The sequence below is a fragment of the Dreissena polymorpha genome, chromosome 13, assembly GCF_020536995.1.
Source record: "Dreissena polymorpha isolate Duluth1 chromosome 13, UMN_Dpol_1.0, whole genome shotgun sequence".
Classification (NCBI taxonomy): domain Eukaryota; kingdom Metazoa; phylum Mollusca; class Bivalvia; order Myida; family Dreissenidae; genus Dreissena; species Dreissena polymorpha.
Window position 1 is genome coordinate 33306614 of NC_068367.1, and position 22122 is coordinate 33328735.

The 22122-nt window shown below is 36.8% G+C and overlaps 1 protein-coding gene across 2 annotated transcripts in view; it reads right to left on the reverse strand.

Annotated features, from left to right (window-relative positions):
* Nucleotides 1-16125, reverse strand: part of LOC127855460 (proton-coupled amino acid transporter 4-like) — a 45445-nt gene extending 29320 nt beyond the window's left edge. The window contains exons 1-3 of one of the 2 annotated variants that reach the window (XM_052391041.1): nt 15974-16125; nt 9258-9396; nt 6569-7425 (exon numbers count right to left, since the gene is read on the reverse strand). In XM_052391041.1, coding sequence (XP_052247001.1) covers nt 6569-6828 — 260 coding nt within the window. In that variant the 5' untranslated portion in view covers nt 6829-7425; nt 9258-9396; nt 15974-16125. The remainder of the gene's footprint in view (nt 1-6568; nt 7426-9257; nt 9397-15973) is intronic. The other variant, XM_052391042.1, reaches the window with a different exon arrangement.
* Between the last annotated feature and the right edge of the window lie 5997 nt (nt 16126-22122).

Genomic DNA, 22122 nt, shown 5'->3' on the forward strand with positions numbered 1-22122 from the left:
GTATGACCTCTTTCCTTTTGAATGAGTTAGCATTTGAAATATGGACCTGGTGCTTGGATAGAAATATATATATATCAGCTTCTTATATTAAAGGTTCAGAAAATCATCAAGCTGACTTTTATTCTCGAAATTTTACGGGATCAAATGAGTGGATGTTGAAAAAAGATGTTTTTCAAAGAGTCTGTTTAGACTGTTTTACACCAGATATAGATATGTTTGCATCTAGATTAAACTTTCAGATTGATAAATATGTTACCTATGGTCCGTCTCCAGGTAGTTTCAAAAATGATGCTTTCTCGTTTATATGGACAGGTTTTGAACCGTATTTATTCCCACCTTTCTCCTTGATTGGCAAGGTGGTGAATAAACTAACTCAAGATAAGGTGAAAAGAGCTATTTTGATCTTGCCTTTGTGGCGATCACAGTTTTGGTTTCCTTTGGTGTTAGATCTTTTGATGTCTATTCCTATCAGGTTACCACGACACAGGAACTTGTTGTCTCTCGCACACGATGGAACAGTACACCCACTTGGAAAGAAGATGACCATGGCCGCAGTGCAATTATCGGCCGATGTTTACAAGACCAAGGCCTTCAGAAAGAAGTTACAGACATTATCATTAAATCTTGGAGAGAAGGTACCTCCAAACAATATCAGTTGGCATGGAAACGATGGGTTCTTTGGTGTGATAGGACAGGTAATTGTGCCGATAAAACGTCTGAGGTTACGGTAATTTCTTATTTATACTCGTTGTTCAAAGACAAGAAGTCTTATTCAGTGATAAATACCCACAAATCGATGTTACTTCAGACTCTTATGATCCTTGGAAATAAGTGGTGTTCGAATCCGACATTAATTAGTCGTTTTATGAAGGGAGTTTTTGTTAAGAAGCCACCTTTACCAAAGTATAAATTCACATGGGATGTGACAGTAGTTTTGAGTTTACTATCATCATGGTTTCCTTTAGAAGATTTAAGTTTAAAAATGTTAACCCTAAAGTTGATTGCTTTAATTGCTTTGGCAATGGCGCCAAGGGCACAGACCTTGAAATCATTGAATTTGAACTATATGAAGGTTTATAAAAGTTATGCAGAGTTCTATTTTCCAAATCTTCTGAAATCTTCAAAAATTGGGAAAAGTAATAATTTTAGTTTGAAGTTGGAACATTTTATGGATGAACGAGTTTGTGTTTACCATACATTAAAACAGTATATTAAGGTAACTAAGCCTTTAAGATTAAATTCTCAGTATTTGTTTCGTATGTTACTTTTTTGGCTGTAACCTTGAGCACACTAGCTAGGTGGTTAAAATGTGTTTTGGAAATGGCTGGTATTGATGTCACTGTATTTAAAGCACACTCGTACCGGTCTGCCTCAACATCTGCAGCATTTCAGGGTAATTGTTCTTTGAAAAATATTCTAGACGTACACTGCTGGTTGGAAATCTGATGGGAATTTCTTTAAATTTTACCATAGATCAGTACTTAACAAGAAGGATGTGTCATTTATGGATGCAGTTTTTAAGAAATAAATGATATTTAGGGTATTAAATATTGTTTATTCAGTGGTTTTGAAAATGGATTATATAACTGTGTGGTATAACCGTTTATGGAGGAAATTAACTGTGAATTTTGATATAAACATGAAAGCACATGTTTTTGATGTTTTGTGATACTGAATATGTTGTACTTGAAGTATAATAGTGTTTCTTATTGTATGCATATATTGAGAACATGTGTTGTGACTATAATATGAGACATGTTTTGGTATTAAGTGATGCTTACAAGTACAATAATTATGATGTTATGGATGAACATGTGTATGTTTTGATTAATGTTCTACAAAATAATTATGGTCTATGAAGTTGATGTGTTTTGTTTTATTTTGTTGCCTTACTTTGAATATGCTAAATTAAATATGCGAAAAGCTGAAGGCTTTACGAAAAATAATGTCCCCCCATCCAAGCCTGGGTGATGGATGGGGGTCATTATTTAAGTGAAGCCGGAGGCTAAGCATATTTATTTACCCACCCTTTAATATTGGGTACTTAAAGATGTAATACAGGAGATTTTTGTTTAGCCCACCCTTGTTTCATGTCTTGCGGCAACAAATATTTATGCTTTGAATTATGAGCGCGACGGGGTTTACATATGGTTATATACGGAGCAGCAAATGCCCGTTTCACGTTTTTCACGTTTTTTGAACAGCGATGCAGTGGTAAAGCAGTTTGGGAAACATGCTAAATTAAATATGCTCAGCCTCCGGCTTCACTTAAAAAATGACCCCCATCCATCACCCAGGCTTGGATGGGGGGACATTTTCATTGATGCTACAGTCTAACCTGTCAATAAAGACCATTCAAGGGATTTGGTCGATGTGGTCTTTGTTCACAGGTGGTCTTTATTCCCAGGGTCGATTGAAACTTTGCAAAATATGCTAGTAGTTTTTTAACAGGTAGCTTATTTATGAATGTGCTCTTTTGTATAAATGTTTGAATACTTTTGCATGTATAATGAAATAAAAGGATTGAAAACACAGTTTTGTTTTTATATTTATTGTTTCCATTCGCTTATGTTTTTATTATTTATTTCATTAATCATATACATGTATAAATAACTATTGACATACACGTATATATGCATGTAATTCAGAATGTTTTGGATTTGATTTTTGTCTACACCAAGATCACTTTGAGCCACTTGTCTACAACTGCGTCCTTTGACTTACAAAATAATGACCTTAACGCGTTCTTCCAACGTCAGAACTTACGCTTGGAAGCCATGATAGTTATAATGAACTGAAAATTTACTTATCTATAATCTATTCACGACTTTTTACGGAGAATTTAAGAAGGGAATGACTATCAAAATGTTTTTACTAAGGCATCGTAATTGATATGAAACCGTTAATTTCCGCAATGAGTTGATGAAAGCCCCAAGCCTGTCTTTGATATTTTCGGCCATTAGTTCTTTAATCGCGAGTCACTTAAATACAAAGGCAACTTTTTACACTTTTGACAAACAGTCAAATTCATAAAAGAAGCAGGCGAATAATAATTAGCAATGCGTGTTAAATAAACAAACAACTGCTATCTAGAGCAATAAACTGTCACTTGCCAATATCTCCATAGCGACCAACAAGTCCACTGGTAAGATGTGTATCATGTGACTTCACAGCATCATGGCGGCCATTTTGTTTTTTTAAAGTTGCGAAATCGTTGATTTCTATGATTGCAGTGGTCGTTGTAAGCTATCAAAAAGGTCTTTTGGGAATGTAAAAGGGCGGTCTTTGTTCGCAGGTGGGCTTTATTCGCAGGTTTAATATATAGTGAAATCGTTCGGGAGGAAATCGGTGTGGTCGTTATTGACTGTTGGTCGCTATTAACAGGCGGTCGCTCGGGCAGGTTGGACTGTATGCATAAACTGTATTATTATAAAGTACGATTCCTACTCGGGCAGCGTTTTATTATCTCCTCTTTAGACACCAAGTACTGGTTCTTTCTAAGAAACGGACTTGACAGTGTGCATATCTGCCGATAATACTCGAAAGAGCGGTTGGCAGTAAATAGTTTGTTGATTTTTATTTTTTTATATTATTTAAAAAAAAGGATTAAAAAATACTACCTTTGAATGCAACCTTAATACAACGTTGCAGCAACGTTTGGAAAAAAACGTCGTGAAAACTTTCATATACACCATTGTGACAACCAAACTGCAACGTTTGAATGCAACCTAAATACAACGTTGGAAAAAAAACGTCTGGAAAACTTTCATTTACACCATTGTGACAACCAAACTGCAATGTTTGAATGCAACCTAAATACAACGTTGCAGCAACGTTTGAAAAAAACGTCGTGAAAACTTTCATATAGACCATTGGTACAACCAAACTCTAAAGTTCCAATGCAACCTAAATACAACGTTGCAGCAACGTTGGAAAAAAATGTCGGGAAAACTTTCATATACAACATTGTGACAACCAAACTGCAATGTTCGAATGCAACCTAAATACAACGTTGCAGCAACATTGGAAAAAAACGTCAGGAAAATTTTCATATACACCATTGTGACAACCAAGCTGCAACGTTTGATGAAACGTCCAGGTAATGTTTTGTATGCAACGTTGTGGCAATGTTCGGTAATGGTTGCCGACGTTGCGACCTAAATATTATGTTGCCACAACGTTGCATACAAAACATTACCCAGACGTCCGGTAATGTTTTGTATGCAACGTTGTGGCAATGTTTGGTAATGCTTGCCTACGTTGCTACCTAAATATTAAGTTGCAGCAACGTTCGCACAATGTTTGATGCCCACTGGGAGGCCTCCGTTCCTTTTTTGGCGGCAAAGCAAAAATGGAAGTTCGACGAAGAGCAGCTGTTGTATTTACCGGTTGCACCACAGGTCTCTGAATCTGCAACATCTAGTTCCACATCTTGATCTTCAAAATCCATAGGAGTCAGAGTTGCTCCTTTCGGAGGATTTTTTGTGCTTTCTATTTCGATTGTATTCTTACTGATCTCCCCCTGCCCTTGCCTCTTCTTGCCATTATTGATTATAAACAAATTACGTGTTATTCATACAAAGCCCTAACAACTGCATGACTGAACAAAATGAGAAGCTCTGTTTAGCAGGGGTGTGATTGAGGTGAAGTCTGAGGGGAGGAAAATTCTGAAGACTGATTTTGACTACCCAAATCGCGTGCATTACGCAATGACAAACCTTAAAACAGATTTTTTTAATAAACACCATCTTAAACTTATCAACAAGATTTTTTCTATGAAAATCTTTTTAAAATCCCTTTTAAAACATGTTATGCAAAGTCACCAGTATTAATTGTGATCAAAATCAACGAGTGTTCCGATACCTGTGAACGATGACGACAATCTTTTTACTTTGAGCTCAATGCCTTTATATTCTACATAAGGTCAACAATGTTACAAGTTTTAACTAACTACAATTTACCACAGTTTAAGTAGTTCAATATTTTTTCACAAGAATAGAATATGACTTCAGCCTTACCAAGACAGTAGATCTTCCGTACCCATTCAGAAAGTGGTATTGCTTTCTGATTTATATCCACTGTTGTTTCTTCCCTTTCCCATTTAAATTTGTTTTTCAATAGTTGTTAAATCTCCGAGATTTTGTGAGATTCGTTCGTTCGTCTTCATTAACGCTTCACAAAGTCGCCATTTGCAATCGAATCAGAAAAGAAATATGAAACACATTTTTAAAGACCGATTTTTATTGGAAGATTGGGAAACGACAGCCAACGCTCGTTTCAAAAAAATGCTAAGACAATATACCAGTGTAATATGCGGAGAGGTTTCCCAGGCCGCTAATCAAATACACCCTCAGATTCGGTCGTACTTTCAACCATTTTTTTCGAATTTACGCGAATTGCGGAAATGACCCTGGACAAGCCGATCCGCGGAAAAATCACACCCCATTTTATATACCACACCCTTTCTCCAAAAATCGTAACTGTTTCGTAACTAAATCGCGAGAATCTTAGCGGGCTTGCAACTAACTCGGGGACGAACTCGTGAGTCTTGCCAACGTCTTAGCTGATTCGTAGACAGATCACGTGATCACCGATTTCCTGATTGAGTAACGAATTACCTACGAATCCATTACGATGCCCAAGAACGCACTACAACGCTGTTACGAGTCAACTGCGATTAAATTCAGTCTTGGAGGTCCTGGCCAAATTTTAAACAGGTTTAAAATCTGGCCACGATTTTTCAGGAGTTCACAAGTTGCAGGAATCACTTACAACTGGCCCACAACTAGCTACAAATGAGTTAGGACTTTCGCCGATTGAGCTACGAATGTCCCCGACCTCAAAATATTGGAAATCGGGACAAATCGTGGGGAATCAGGTCGTAGTGAAATACCCCTATTAAATAGACCTTAATGATGTGACTGGGGTCACCCTGTGAATATTCAGTCAGGATCCAGCAAGTAATTACCTTTCAAAATACTATGCAAGAGTGGAATTTAAGTCTCTTTAGCAGGACATAGAAAAAGTGAAACAAAAGGTTTAGTACATTTACCTAATATTCTATGTCTCCCATCATTTTTCAAAAATGGTGTCTTTATTTTTAAAATAACTGATCGAAAGTGCCTTTAATAAAAAGATAAACAACACATGACATAATGAAATAAACCCAATATCACCATATTAGTCTGCATGTGACAGCTTTCCCTGTGCAATGGTGAAATATAAAAAAAAGAATCAATTGAGCCTTGTTCTTTGAAAACTGAGCTTACAGCATGTGCATAGAGTGAAGTGCTAGATTAGCCGAATAAGTCCCCACTGGCTTATAATGGACGACACTTTTCACCTAAACTTGATTTTTGCTAAGAAGAGTCTTTCTTGAAACAAATATGCCATCAAAAGCGGAAAGAATCCTCCTTGATTAGTCTACTCAGACTGCACATGCTAATCTAGTACAAAACTTTTCACAAATGCATTTAGCCCAAATTTCAAAGAATGATACACAATTTATTCCATGGGATTTATTTCGACATTATGTAAACCTGTTGATGGGACAAAAACATGTACTCACGTTGTGCTGCTTCCGAGTCCACCGTGGGCATCTTCCACAACAATATGGCTTCCTGAGCATGTCAATATAGATTCGCCTTTGTCCTCTCTAGTTGGGCCACTGTGCATCTGTTGATGAACAGGACTTGGCCTGGACTGAAGGTTTCCTATGTCACAATCATCTTCATACTCCGTATTGCTGTACGGCATAGATGATTTTTGTTTGCCAGCTGGTAACAACAGTGTCTCAGTGTCATTGTCATTGAACGACATCTTGTTCATAGCCACAGCATTAATATACAGAATTGAAATTCATTAATATTGAGTGACCCTCAATATACTAAGCAATAACACTGCTACTTTTCAGTTCATAATAACACTGCTACTTTTCAGTTCATAACAACACTGCTACTTTTTAGTTCAAAATAAAACTGCTACTTTTCAGTTGACAATAACACAGCTACTTTTCAGTTCATAATAACAGCTAATTTTTAATTCACAATTAATACTGAGCAGTTATGAATTAACATCGTAGATCATTTTAACATTGTAGTATTTGATTATTGGCACAGTAAATATTTTATCAGATTTTATCCATACACAATGTACATGCAGATACACATAAAATGCTTTTTACAAAGCTAAATATACTACTATCAATACACTGTAACATGCACACTATTCCTTGATCAAGTACTGTACTTGCTTTGACAGCTATCATCATGTGTATGGTGAGGTACCACCATCCCATCCTGATAAAGGTTTATAATGATGCACTCAGTTCGGTGTCCGTGTCCTTTATGTGGTTCAGTGGTATTGATACAGAGTGAATCTGTTCAAACTTTCCACTGATTACACCCACACTCAGCAGTTAAGAATCTGAAATGAACAGATAATGTCATAATTACATCAAAATTCAATGTAAGGCAAACATATCTAATGAATATCGTTTCATTCACTTACTCACCCTTTATCTTTAAGAACTAGAAAACAAAACTGTCACTGTGCCCTTTGATATAATCGTGACGCCAAAGGCTAAGGTTCATATACAGTTTTGGGCTGCCTTGATTGTCACTATAAGGTCACTCAGTCCAAATAAAGGTTTTCTATTTTGTGTATTGTATAGCAGTGTATAATTAACAAACTAAACTGCTCATCTTGACAAAATTGCATAAATATGTTTAATATGAAATGTATGATTTTACAAAAAAATCATGTTAAATAATAATTGATAAAAAATAATTGTTCATTGTTAAACAATTGCTACTGTTATACAACAAGAGATTGCCAAGCAATATGGTCCCCTACCGGTGAAACTCCACCATTGTCAGTAAAATAATAATAAATTATTTGTTGCCATAGCAACCAGAATTTTTGACGTAGGAACAAAATGATATGACGTGCATAATCTCCATATTGCCATCTATTCATGTTTCAAGTTTCAGGAAAAAATATGAAGAACTTTTAAAGTTATCGCAGGATCCAGAAAAATGTGACAGACAGACTGAGTGTAAACCATAAGTCCCCTCCGGTTTCACCGGTAGGGGACAATAAATAGCGCTAAGTGCATCTCAGCTAAGTGTAGCTATGACTATGATGTAATTTGTCAATACAAAAGGGACAGGTTATATGAAAGATATTTTACAAACAGAAGTTAAAAAGACATACTGCATGTTTATAATCAGGGGCCCTTCCTCAAGATGTGCTGAATGCCATTGGCATAGACCAACAGTTGACAATGGGTTCAATTTTTTCTTAATTTAATGTGTCTTATATAAATGGCTAAATTACTCAAGACCTTAAAAAAGGCAAACAAAGATAATGATTGGAAATTTAGATACAGGCGTACTCTGACCTTGAACGATGACCTTGACCTTTAGCCACTCAAAATGTGCAGCTCCATGAGATACACATGCATGCCAAATATCAAGTTGCTATCTTCAAAATTCAAAAAGTTATGACCAAACTTTTATGAAGGTTAAAGTTTTAAGAACGAAAAATATTTGACCTTTGACCTTGAAGGATGACCTTGACCTTGACTTTTCACCACTCAAAATGTGCAGCTCCATGAGGTACACATGAATGCCAAAGATGAAGTTGCTATCTTCAATATTGCAAAAGTTATAAAACTTTAACTAGGTTAAAGTTTTGTGACACACACAATGACTGCCTGACACAATGACAGACAGGCCAAAAACAATATACCCCCGATCTTTCGATCCGGGGGCATAACAATTCAGGCACAAGGGTTACCTGATTTCTATATTCAGGCAATAAGTTGCCACTGTGCATAAAAATTGGAAAGGAATACAATCAGAACACCACGCCATCTACTATGTATAAAAGTAACACTTTTATGTTATTTAGCATGCATGGTCCATATTTAGCGCAAGTGATCCATGTAAAAAAATCGAAACCGTACCAAGTACTTTAAGAGTCTGTTTTGCATTTTATGGACATAGATTGGTTAGAATCTTACCAATCTGTAGTACACAGTACCATATGTCACCACAAAAGACGAGCACGAAAACAGGGCAAGAAAGCCCATACTAAGAGATAGGACCCCAGACGAAGCATGGATATGGGCCTACACATATGGGTAAGCAACAGTGGCATTCAATAGAGGGAGAGCTGGAGCCTATCTGCAGTACCCATACAGACAGGCAAGGCAAAGGCAAAACTATCAGGTTTCTTCTGCACAAACTACAGACCTGATGCAGGAGCCTTTATCCTTGCTGCAAACACCATCAGAAGCAGAGTAAACCAAGACTCCTAGATAGTCTACTTAACAATGCTTTGTCAGTCCATGAAGTAGCAACAGCCAACAAACTGCCTCTCCTCACAGCAGCACTACAAAATAAGAAGTAAACAATTGTAATCTACTGTATCTCCTCCCACTGCGGGATGAATGGAAATGATGAAGCAGACAGATGGGCCAAGCTGGGAGCAGAAGCAGACAAAGAATGAACAAGAGCACTGCATAACGGGTGCCACGCTCGGCTGCGGGTGCAGTTTTGAATAAATGAAAGCTTGTCAGAATTATTTTTTTAGAGGTCACAGTGACCTTGACCTTTGACCAAGTGACCCAAAAATGGGTGTGGGATGTAGAACTCATGAAGGTGCAGCTACATATGAAGTTTCAAAGTTGTAGACTGAAGCCAGGCTTTTTCCGCTCCATTTTGGGAAAACGCCACACTGGAATTTTGGGAATTTCGCGTCGTGAAAACACCCATTTTGGGGAAAAAAATAATCGCAAAATTGGCTCAATTGGGAAAAATTATCGCATGTAAATAGTGTTTCTTATATTTCAAAGAAGCCGTTAACTGGTAAATAACGACTATTTTGATAACTTATTATTAAAATTTTACAAAATATTATGAACATGTGTGATAAGTGCAGGTTTTTTAATTTGAATTTGGGGAAAAGGCCTGGCCTTTTTTGAGTGGAAAAAAAATCGCACGAAGCGCCGGACTTTGAGGAAAATAAGGAAAGTCTTGAATAATCATTAACATAATTTACAGTTTTTAAAACAAATTCAAGGCAACAGATAATTTAATTATGCAATACTTTCTATTTTCTACACCGGATCAGGTTAACTTACATATTTTTAGGCTAAAAAAAATATTTTTTTTTTTTGTTTTTTTGTTTTTTTGGAATTGGTAATTTTTTTTTTCAATTGGGAAAAAAACAACCAGATTTGCATTGGGAATGGGGCCGAATTTCGGACCCGTGGCATAGGGCGGAAAAAGCCTGGAAGCACTTTGATTTTAGAGCCAATTTTCAAAACCTTAACAAAATGTTAAGGTCTTAGCACGACGCGGACGATGAGCTGGCTATGACAATACTTCGGGTTTTCCGAAAGTACATAAAATTAAAAAAATGAGTAAAAATCTCTGACCCGACCCCACCCCCATAACTTTTGACCCTGTGGCTGTGGTCAGATCAAAATTCCAAATAGTGCAGGGTCGCACATATGCTCAAAGATACCAAGTGTGTACGTTTTAAGGTTCTAGTGCTTATAGTGAAGGAGGAGATAGTGGCCAGGACGGACGGATAGACAGACAGACGGACGGCAGAGATCACCACAATATCCCCACGCTTTTCAAAAGGCGTGGGGATAAAAATTCAACTTGTGCCATCTCCATCATGCCTTTGTGCAGAAATAGAGCAAACAGCTTACCACATCCCCCAAAATGCAGGGAAACAAACCACTTAGAGAAGTATATGGCTGGAACTAGCACCCCTGCAGTCTAAATGTAGGCGTGATCGAAATAGATGAAGAAGAAGCACATCAATCCCAAAACCGATCTCCCCACAATTGGGGCAATTGAAATCACACTTAAAAGTTTTCAGTATTAAAATTAACCGCTTTTCGTATTTTTTTGTACAATTGTATAATTGAATATTCAGAAATAATAAGGGCATCATTAGGTGTATTGGGGGTATTGAAATTGAATGCTTTTGATGACACACAAATTAAAACAAGGGCTGATGGTAAAACATGTGTGCCCGGCATATGGGCTGTCAGTTGTAGTGGCAGCCATTGTGTGAATGTGTTTTTGTCACTGTGACCTTGACCTTTTACCTAGTGACCTGAAAACCAATAGGGGTCATCTGCCAGTCATGGTAATGTACCTATGAAGTTTCATGATCCTAGACCTAATTATTCTTGAGTTATCATCAGAAAACCATTTTACTGTTTTGAGTCACTGTGACCTTGACCATTGACCTAGTGACCTGAAAATCAATAGGGGTCATTTGCCAGTCATGATCAATGTTCCTATGAAGTTTCATGATCCTAGGCGTAAGCATTCTTGAGTTATCATCCGGAAACCAATTTACTATTTCGAGTCACTGTGACCTTGACCTTTGACCTAGTGACCTGAAAATCAATAGGGGTCATCTGCCATTCATGATCAATGTTCCTATTGAGTTTCATGATCCTAGGCGTAAGCATTCTTGAGTTATCATCCGGAAACCATTTTACTGTTTCGAGTCACTGTGACCTTGACCTTTGACCAAGCCACCTGAAAATCAATAGGGGTCATCTGCCAGTCATGATCAATGTACCTATGAAGTTTCATGATCCTAGGCCTAAGCATTCTTGAGTTATCATCCGGAAACCAATTTACTATTTCGAGTCACTGTGACCTTGACCTTTGACCTAGTGACCTGAAAATCAATAGGGGTCATCTGCCAGTAATGATCAATGTACCTATGAAGTTTCATAATCCTAGGCCTAAGCGTTCTTGAGTTATCATCTGGAAACCATCTAGTGGACGGACGGACAGACCAACAGACTGACATGTGCAAAACAAAATACCCTTCTTCTTCGAAGGGGGGCATAATTATTTAAAATGCAGTGCAAAAATATAACTGTAATTTATACTATATGGCATGGTATTTTTCAAGCGCGTGCTATTACCGGTAGTCGTTGATACAATGGACGCTTTTTTCGGACACTTTAATTTTTGACTCTAAGTTTTCGGACACCTGTATTTTGTGAGTATTTTTCGTATCTAAGTTTTCGGACACGAACAAATTTTTTTATTTTTAAGTGTCCGAAGTGTCTGTGTATAGAAATTACGGTATATCAAATTCATACATTGTATTTTGTTACAAATATTTGTTTTAAACTAAAAAGTCATTTAAAATCTCATTTTACAGCAGAGATTGCAAATGTGACCTGTAAATGAGTCCCATATTTATTGCAAGTGCTAGGTTACCTCTTCCCATTTGATCATTCTTGAATATTGTTTTTATAATGGGCCATTTAACTTAGCTTAAGCATAGTTATTTGTAGCCAGCACAAGGAAATTAATCAAGGCGTCTCTATAAACAATTGCAAGAACTCTTAATTATAGCTCCAGACTGTTCATTTGAATGTTCAACTTTGCATGACCTGTAAATGTAGCAACTTATGGCTGAGAATTCTCCTGTGTCCAATTCTCCACATCAAATTGATTTTAATCAGTCAATGTCTGGCACAAAGTAAATCATTTAAAGGGGGAGATTTTACTTTGCCTTCATGAAATTAATGTGCAAAATTAATATTCCCTGGGCGAACAAATCGCCCACTTTGCCCACTAGCGAGACCCCTGAAGTTTGCAACTCAAATTTTCACAAAAATGGGAAAAGGCCTTGATAAGATATGATAATTATTTGACTTAAAAACAAGAGCTGTCACCATTGTATGACAAATGCCCCCTAAAAACGCTTTGATAGAAGTTATGAGCATTTTTTGAAACCTAAACGCAGATTTCAAAACCTAAAGGCGGACCCTAAGTTCAAGGTCAAGGTCACAGGGGTAAAAATGTGTGTGTGTGTATTGAAAGGCCTTGTCCATATACACATGCATACCAAATATGAAGGTTATATCTCAAGGGATATAGAAGTTATAAGCATTTTTCGAAACCTAAACGCAGATTTCGAAACCTAAACGCGGACCCTAAGTTCATGGTCAAGGTCACAGGGGTAAAAATGTTTATGCGTATGGAAAGGCCTTCTTCATATACATGTACACATGCATACCAAATATGAAGGTTATATCTCAAGGGACATACATGTAGAAGTTATGAGCATTTTCGAAACCTAAACACAGATTTCGAAACCTAAACACGGACCCTAAGTTAAAGGTCAACGTCACAGGGGTCAAAATTTTTGTGCATATTGAAAGGCCTTTTCCATATACACATGCATACTAAATATGAAGATTACCTTAATTACTCTAAGCTTTCTGACATTCTAAGTTTGCGAAAACCCTCTTTTTTAGCACAAATAATTATTTTTCGTGACTCTTAATTTTCGGACATAGGAGTTTTCGTCCATAATAAATGTCTCTTAATTTTCGGACAGTATATTTTACCGCGCTTTTCTAAAGACTTCGGCCCTGTTTTCACTTATCCTGTGACACTTCGATCATGGATTTTTACAATGGGATTAAGGTCATAAAACCTGGCAGATTCAAGCGTGAGGGCAATGGACCATTACATAAGTGTAATTGGGTAAATAACCATGTATACCAGTATAAAATAATTACCCAACAGCATTTGAAACAGTGTAGTCCTATTAAAGAAGCAGAATGTTTTCTGTTTGAACGTATTTGTTCTATATCATTTCTGGCAAGAATTAGCAAAGCTGTGCAGTTGCTTTTATTTGTTTCAGCAGAAAAAGAAGAGTTAATCACAAGAAAATTATTGTACATTGATTTATTGCATTTATCTCAAAATAATTATAATTTTCGGACACCTTAATTTTTGTCTCTAAATTTTCGGACACCTGTCATTTTTGAATATTTTTCGTATCTAAATTTTCGGACATAAAAAAAATTAATTATTTATAAGTGTCCGAAAACATAGAGTAATTACGGTATATCTCAAGGGACATAGAAGTCATGAGCAATTTGAGAAACCTAAACACAAAGTGTGGCAGAAGAACAGACGGACGGACGGTCCGATCACTATATGCCCTCCTTCTGGGGCATAAAAAAAGAACAGTTCATTTTTTATTGAATGGGAATGAAAAAAATATTATTTTTTTTAAATAAATTTGTTTAATGGACCCATAGATTCACAGGCTTTTTCCTCCCTATGCCACGGGTACGAAATTCGGCCCCATTCCCAATGCAAATCTGGTTGTTTTTTTCCCAATTGAAAAAAAAAATCCCAATTCCAAAAAAAAAAAAAAATTTTTTTTTTTTTTTTTTTACCTTAAAATTTATAAGTTAACCTGATCCGGTGTAGAAAATAGAAAGTGTTGCATAATTAAATTATCTGTTGCCTTGAATTTGTTTTAAAAACTGTAAAATATCCTCGAAGGACCAAATTCCGTGGGGGTAAGAATCGATTTTCCAACACAAAATTGTGTACATACCTTGATGGAAAAATCCTCTATTTACATTTACCAAACCGAATTTGGCAAATATGTGCTTAAATAAATAAGATTCGGCTTCGTAAAGTAGCCCTGGTCGAAGCTGTCTGCCATTTTTTAGAGAGGACCTAATTCCGGTGACGTCATTCAAAGGGAAATTACTCAAACCTAATGGTGTATTTAGGCCAAGCAACTGCTATTTGTTAGTTTTTCTGTATTTTTTTTTAAAATTGGAAATATTCTTTTTTTTTTTATAACAGTCAAAATATATAAACTTATTTACAATTAGTTTATGAATTTGTATTTTCATTCGTTTTTTTCTTCCTTATCACAACACAAACAGAGTAAAGTGTCACCCCTCCTTAGAGCTCCAACTTATAAATATTCTTTTAAAATAACTCTTTTAACAGTCAAACACATAAATAGGTTAACTTATTTACAATTCATATGTGCCAGCAGTTTATTCTTCATGATCTTCACATTCAGCAATTAATTGCATATAATTGAAAAAATAGAAAAAAGTAGTCTAAGGGATACGACCAGCAACCTAATAGAAAAAATAGGTTGGCCTAATTGAAAAAACGAAAACTTCCGGTCTACTTCTACAAGTCAACTCCAGCCGACAATGCAAACGGACTGTCACATGTTTAAAAGCGAGTTTGGGACCAAATAAAGGGGTTTAAAGGGGGCCATGAATTAGGAATAGTAGAAAACATACAAATTAAGGTGTGAGAAACATTATACAGGAGTGTTACATGTTTTGGTCTCATTTCGAAAGTCTTTTCGTAAGTGACAGTTGCGTTGGCATCTGTCAATATTTATCGAACTGCGCGTGCGTGACGTCATCTTAACTCTCGCGATACGAGACAAAAACAAATGTCACCGGAATTCCGACCCCCACGGAATTCGGGCCTTCGAGGATATGTTAATGATTATTTAAGACTTTCCTTATTTTCCTCAAAATCCGGCGCTTCGCACGATTTTTTTCACCTCAAAAAAGGCCAGGCCTTTTCCCAAAAGTCAGATTAAAACACCTGCACTTATCTCAGATGTTCATGATACTATGTAAAATTTTAATAATAAGTTATCAAAATAGTCGTTATTTACCAGTTAACGGCTTCTTTGAAATATAAGAAACACTATTTACATGCGAAAATTTTTCCCGATTGAGCCAATTTTGCGAATATTTTTTTCCCAAAATGGGGGTTTTCACGACGCAAATTTCCCAAAATTCCAGTGTGGCGTATTCCCAAAATGGAGCGGAAAAAGCCTGATTCAATGGAAAATGGCCAGATGGAAGCTTTGTATCTTATGATTTTATAAACAAATCCATGTTATGTAACAAAATATAACGATATCAAAATAACTCTCCAAATTATTCAACCATTTCGCTTTTGTTATGCTTTTATCAATATCTAACCATGAAAGCGTGATTATTTGATAATGCCATTTCGGATTTTAGTATTTTTACTTAAATTTTTACTTAATAAACCACATTTCGGTAGTTCATTTCAAAACAAAATGTTGTACACAAGTTACAAGCAATGAAGATACTTACATATAGGTAGATGTTAAACGAATGCTGATTGTTTGTTTTACGTTGTTGTTTTTATCGCTAACTTTTACTTCTTTGAGAAAGTGAAAGTAACTCTCTCCTGCTCTTAAAATAGTGCGTCTAGTGGGTTACTCCGCTTTATATATATTTTTTCAACTATATATAAGTATATATTTAACATTTTTGAATAAGTCAAAAGAACTTAATAAACAATAAAGACGTGGCATTATTGTAAATATTTATTTTTATGATACAACTATATAAAAACTATAAATTTATTATGCACTATTTTATGGAGAATGTATGTTGTGACTGAATTGACAAAAGGGTCGTTTACTGCACAAAGACGAACCCCATTCTTTATTCGGCAAAGCTGTATACGCAAGCTTTTCCCCTTACCTGACCTTTGTAACTGTCCAATAAAATTCAAATAAAACTTCCCGCGGATAGTTTAGAATGAATAGACTAAATTTATCCCATAGGCTGATTTGAGCATTCCACCAGAACATTGGAAACATGTCCGCGTCTTTGTAACACTGTTTTACTGCGTGTTCAGCATGAAACATTTTTATCTCTAATGAAAAGGCTTAATAGATAGAACAGTTTTACACTCAATCTCGACATCAATACAGTTTGTGCGTGCACCTTTTATTTTCAGAGGCAACAGCGTTTATACTTAAAGGCTATGTTCTCATATTTAAAGAGTAGTGGAAGCGTGGCCTCACTTTAATTCATTGCATCTCAACCCGCGAGGTATCACGGGTCAGTTTGCGGTTAGTGTGCGGTTTATTTACAGGTCATAGCTGCGTCTTCGAATACGCTTATGTGCTGACCTGAAATCTTCACGGAGTAAAGGGCAACTTCCTTACAAAGTTCATGTAGCTCGATACCATAATTCAATAAAACGTATGAAAAACATTATTACCGTTCTTGTCGTTACATTATGCATGAAGACTAACTGTCCAGCGCCGTTTGAAACCTTTGTTTACATACATTTCAACTAACTGACATTTTAAACATACGAGTAATTTCATTGGTCCAATGCGGAGGTGTGTCTTTACAACTGGAGATTTCATTCATAAAGACTGCATAATCATTGTCAACTGGGTCGTGCGAGTTGTGTATCGTGTTATTTCTTAAAAGTTGGCCCAGCACTTGTAAAAATATTGCAAGAAATATACATTTCCAGAAAGGAAATTCATTTCTGCGTTGAATAAGACCGAGATCGTGAAAATCGCTGCACCATTGATGAAGATATGGCTGTTCAAAGCGATGCACCCCGTTTTGGGGTGATTTTGAGTTGCATACCTTGTTATATATATATTTGATAGTGATTTTTTTCAGAAAAGTTAATTTTTCGTTATAATATGATTATTTATCATTCAAAATGATGTTTTCACTAATTTATATCATAGCCACACGCTAACCATATGTGGTATGAAACTTCTCTGATTGAACGAAAGTCCGAATGTAGGTTGAGAAAGTAACTAATTATTGATGTTATATTAAATTTGTTTAAGTGATTGTGGCAAACTACCGATTGAAAAGGCATTTTTTATTTCAACAAATGAAACTGTTTAAGCAGACGCCATGCTGATTTAATGTAAACATAATACTCCAGAATTTGATTTGTTATCGTGGTCAGCTGATAGATAGTAGACTTCCGAGTTTCTGCGAATATTGCCGATCTCCTGGTGAAATGGGCTATGCAGGTTACAATATTCTAAATCTTTTTGGAGTGCAATGCTATACTCTCAAAAAACATGAACATCATTTATAAGAAGACACAATTCTCTGTAGGGGCACTTGCCATGACTTTATTTTAGAATGTTTCTTTGTGCATGTGGCATGAAAAACATTGATGTTTAACAGAAATTCACTCTTTTGCTTGAAGGTTGGAGACTACATGAGACTTTGACAGATGGCGGGAAACCCTCATCCACTGGTACGAAGCCGGTAAACAGATGGCTGTAAAACAGTGACCGCTGATTCGTGTCGAGTTCTTTCTTGCAAAACGCATGACCTATCTTTTTTATTGTTTAAATCAACTCGGCTTGGAGTGCTCTTTAAGAAAAGGTGTGGGTATGAGGGTGTCTATGCGCAAAAGTTTGACTTTATTTTGTGTTAAAGTTATTGCTTTCACATTGAATTTGTGTAGTAAATCTTTTGGTATATTGTGACCTACAGGCGCTCATTTTTTCCTTCCGTCACCACTCGGTCATCAGCTGGAGCGTTCGCGTCGCGACCGAGGCGAGAGTCGCCCGCAGAAGATTTTCTCGCATGTACATATTTCCTTATAGAGGGGAACTTCTGCGGGTGGCTCTGCTAATCCAGCTGAGTCCGTCACTCTCGAGCCGGACGTCTTCTACACTGCTGGTTTTGCTGTCTTCTCCAAGATGCAGCGGACTTGTCACCCGCTGTTTATCGTCGAGAGTTCGCCGGCCCGGACCTGCCAAAGGTCCCGTCTGAAGAGGGCCGGGGACGGCGGGACAGCGAGACCACCAGTTTGGGGGACATACGGGACGGACCTGGGTCTGTGCACTGCGCGGGGGGAAACCCAAGAACATCGAGGGGTGGCTTTAGAGAGGGACGCCGGGACAGCGGTACTCAGTAAGCTCAACGCACTGGGGAAACTGTCTCGGGGATGAAGACGACGGCCGGTGACAACAAGTGGGCCATAATGGCGGAGCTGTGTGCTGCAGCAATGCTGCGTTCAGACATGAATTTATCTTGAGATTGTCTATCTACCAGTGCACATTAAGGTCTCATTGGCCACCGTGCACTGGTCTTTTTGGATCTAAATTATATCTTTGGCGAATACACGGGAAGCCGGGGTAAATTTGACCTACTTTGGCAATAAATTAAACTTTCTCCCCTGATAGGTCACAGGGGCAGGTCGGGTTACAAAGACCTCGTGAAGAGGCCAGTAGGACCTGTAAATAAACGCTGATACACACACACACCTTTCGTCACCAGACTGCGGAATCAACTCCAAGCACAGCCGACACAAAGTGACTTCGCTGAGGGTTTTAATGTGACCTCATCACATTGTGTACACAGAGCAACGCGTTTTAACCGGTTGAAAGACGACCCGAACCTCACGCTTAGCTTTTAGATTATAACATATACTAATGTAATGCACGTCTTTAATTATTAGGGTACATATTTTTCGACTTGCCACTCAATTTTGTTATATATGCCGATAGAAAAAATGTATTCACATAACTTGATATCTAGAGGAAATATTTAAAATATGCAATTCAAGCTTTCGAAGTTGATACAAATCAAGAAAATGGCTATTGTTATTTTCCGGTCGGTTCTGTTAAAGAAATTATAAATATTCAATTAAAAAACACACTATAAATCGCATTTCTAACGAAACACTTATACATTTCGTCGTTGCTCAATTATATTTCAAGAAATTTCGTCAAAGCCTGGAATGTGAACGTAATCAAGCTTTATAATATTCTAAGTATTAAATTCGAACACGATTCGTAGGAATAATTCGTTGGTAAATGAGAACTATCAATCTAAAATAACTCGAAATGTATCTGTTCGACACGATGGCCCCACATGTTATGCTTTTGTCTCAAATCTTCACTAAGGTCGAAAATTTCCGGACAAACATATGCAGTTTGGTGCTTAAGTTCACATAACCGTTAATTTAATAAAGTTCCATACCTCAAGAAGCAATACTTGCAGAGTTACGCACGACACATGTTAACAAAGTATGGTGAAAAGGGTCTTGAACGCCAGTTATTTCGATAACATCCGGACCAAAATACAAATCTGTGCATGTGCATATGCTGGTATTTTTTTCTATTGGGTCATAACTTTGTATATGTCGAAAAGATCTGACAACCAAAATACAGAGGTGCACTAGTACACGCTGGTCACTATGTTTGTGAAGTGTCAGCCCTGTAGCAGAAATACTTTTTGATCAATTCTCGACACAATTTAAAACGTGTCTTTTTGTATAAAGACAAGGGCATTTCACTAGGGAGGCGGAAAACTACAACGGGCGAGGCATGGTCAGGGGTGATAACCCCAAAAAAGGGTTAGTGTAAGGGTTAGGATTAGGGGTCGGGTTAGGGTTAGGGTTGGGTTTAGGCTAACCCAAACCCTAAACCGACCCCTAACACTAACCCAAACCCTAACCCTAACCCTCTAACCCCCCCTTGCGCAATACCATACCATGCCTCGCCCGTTGTAGTTTTCCGCCTCCCAATTCACTATGCCCGATCCCACTGAAATTGGGGCCATACAATTAAAAATGACGCAATTTCAAAATATTTACTTTCAGTGGAAATCATTAAGTGCATCTCATCATGATGACTTGTGCAAGTAAACGCATCAATGATCCATAAAGCGTGATGAATGCCTCTTGAATGTTTATCCTTGCCCGTATCCCATTACAGGTCGTGTTCTAAATGCATATTTAATTCTTCATATAAGTGTTAACTTATACTTGAATCATGATCGGTTGATAATGATGACAGAGCAAACGTTTGCTATAAGTCGGGGAGGGAGAGATTTATCAAACGGAATATTTGGGGATTCTCTAAAGCTGTAAATGTTGTCACTATTTTTAAAATTTATCAATAACATTGCAAATAAATGTGTGTTTTTTTCGATTGGTTCACCGAAATGGGTTGGTTAAAAAAGATGACATTGATTGTATGACGACACCCAAAAATATTGTGTACAAACAATACATATATAATTGAATTGACTTTGATGGAGATCTGCGTGCAAGGGTTTGCCACTTACAATTTAACAACACGTATTTGTTTGTAGGCAATGTTTTAGTTCCCATGAGAACGAAGTAAGTCTAAATATTTTGTAATTCTATGTCCGAAGACCGTCGTCATGTGTCGTGCGTCGTATATATATGATGTAAACGTTTTGCTATTTACTACTCTTGAGACCACATTTTTATTCGATCTTGTTGAAAATTGGCCAAAATTTTTATAATAACAATATCTTGATCGACTTCGAATCTGGCCTTCTAAAACTAGGTGCCCAGGTCAAATCTTAAAAAAAACACACACACTCTTATAGCCACTTTATATCTCAATTATGAAGAATCTTCGGCATCATTTTATATTGACAATATCAATGCTATTTTTGACTATGGGTCAGGTCGATTTAAGGTGGTAAAAAGCTTGATTGATAAGTCAAGTAGTAGACAAAAGGTGGACCTTGAAGTCGGAGGAGCGCATAAGGTTGCCATCGTGATCCTTTTTCTCTGTGTTCACCACCTGTCTGAATAATCTATTTGCTTTTGCTCAGTATACAAGTTGTAAAATTATGAAAGTATCGCTCTGGGATATAGTTGAACATGTAAACACAGAATTCCGTCATGGTATCCAACTTTATTTCCCGTTCATGGTTTGCTTTTAAAAATCCGTAGAAATGACGGAGCATGTACCATACTGGCTTCAGCAATACTTGGCAGTGTCTCAATCATACACGCATCGTTAAAACCCTCGCAACGGCGACGTTACACTTGAACACGACCGTCAGTTTGCGGCATTTTTTTGCGCAATTCTTCGGATTATTCTGATCTATTGAATTTGAACATATTGCTAAATGATGGGTTGCGATTAAGCATTTTGTAAATAAGGATATTGTCGATGTCCATAAATATGAAGGGTTCGTTATACTGATATACAATTCCAATACACACTCTTCAACATCACATTAGATCTATTAAAGTTTTTCAGGTATGTATCTTTTAAATGTTTTATGCTATTTGTTAAACAAAATAACACGTTTAAGTTGTTAAATTTTGGTGAATTAAAGCAATGCGGATGCGATAAGCCAAAGACCTATAAAATACTATTTTATTGGTCGTTGGATAAGCGTTTTGATTTTCTTTTACAAAGGACTTGTCCTTATAAAGAGTTTGTCTAAAATGAAGGTAAGTTAACTTTTGTCAATTTCTAGAACAGCGCCCTTGCTTAAACAACAAAGCCGTTCATTTTCTTTAATCGTTGCACAGTGAAAAGTGTAATAACGGGATGAAGTAACTTGTGTAAAATACATTACTTTTGAATCAGAAAGGCTCAACTTGAATTGTAGTGAATAATACCTGTATTTACAGATTTTTTTTATTGTGGACATTAGAGAGGTCAATATACGCTCCATGG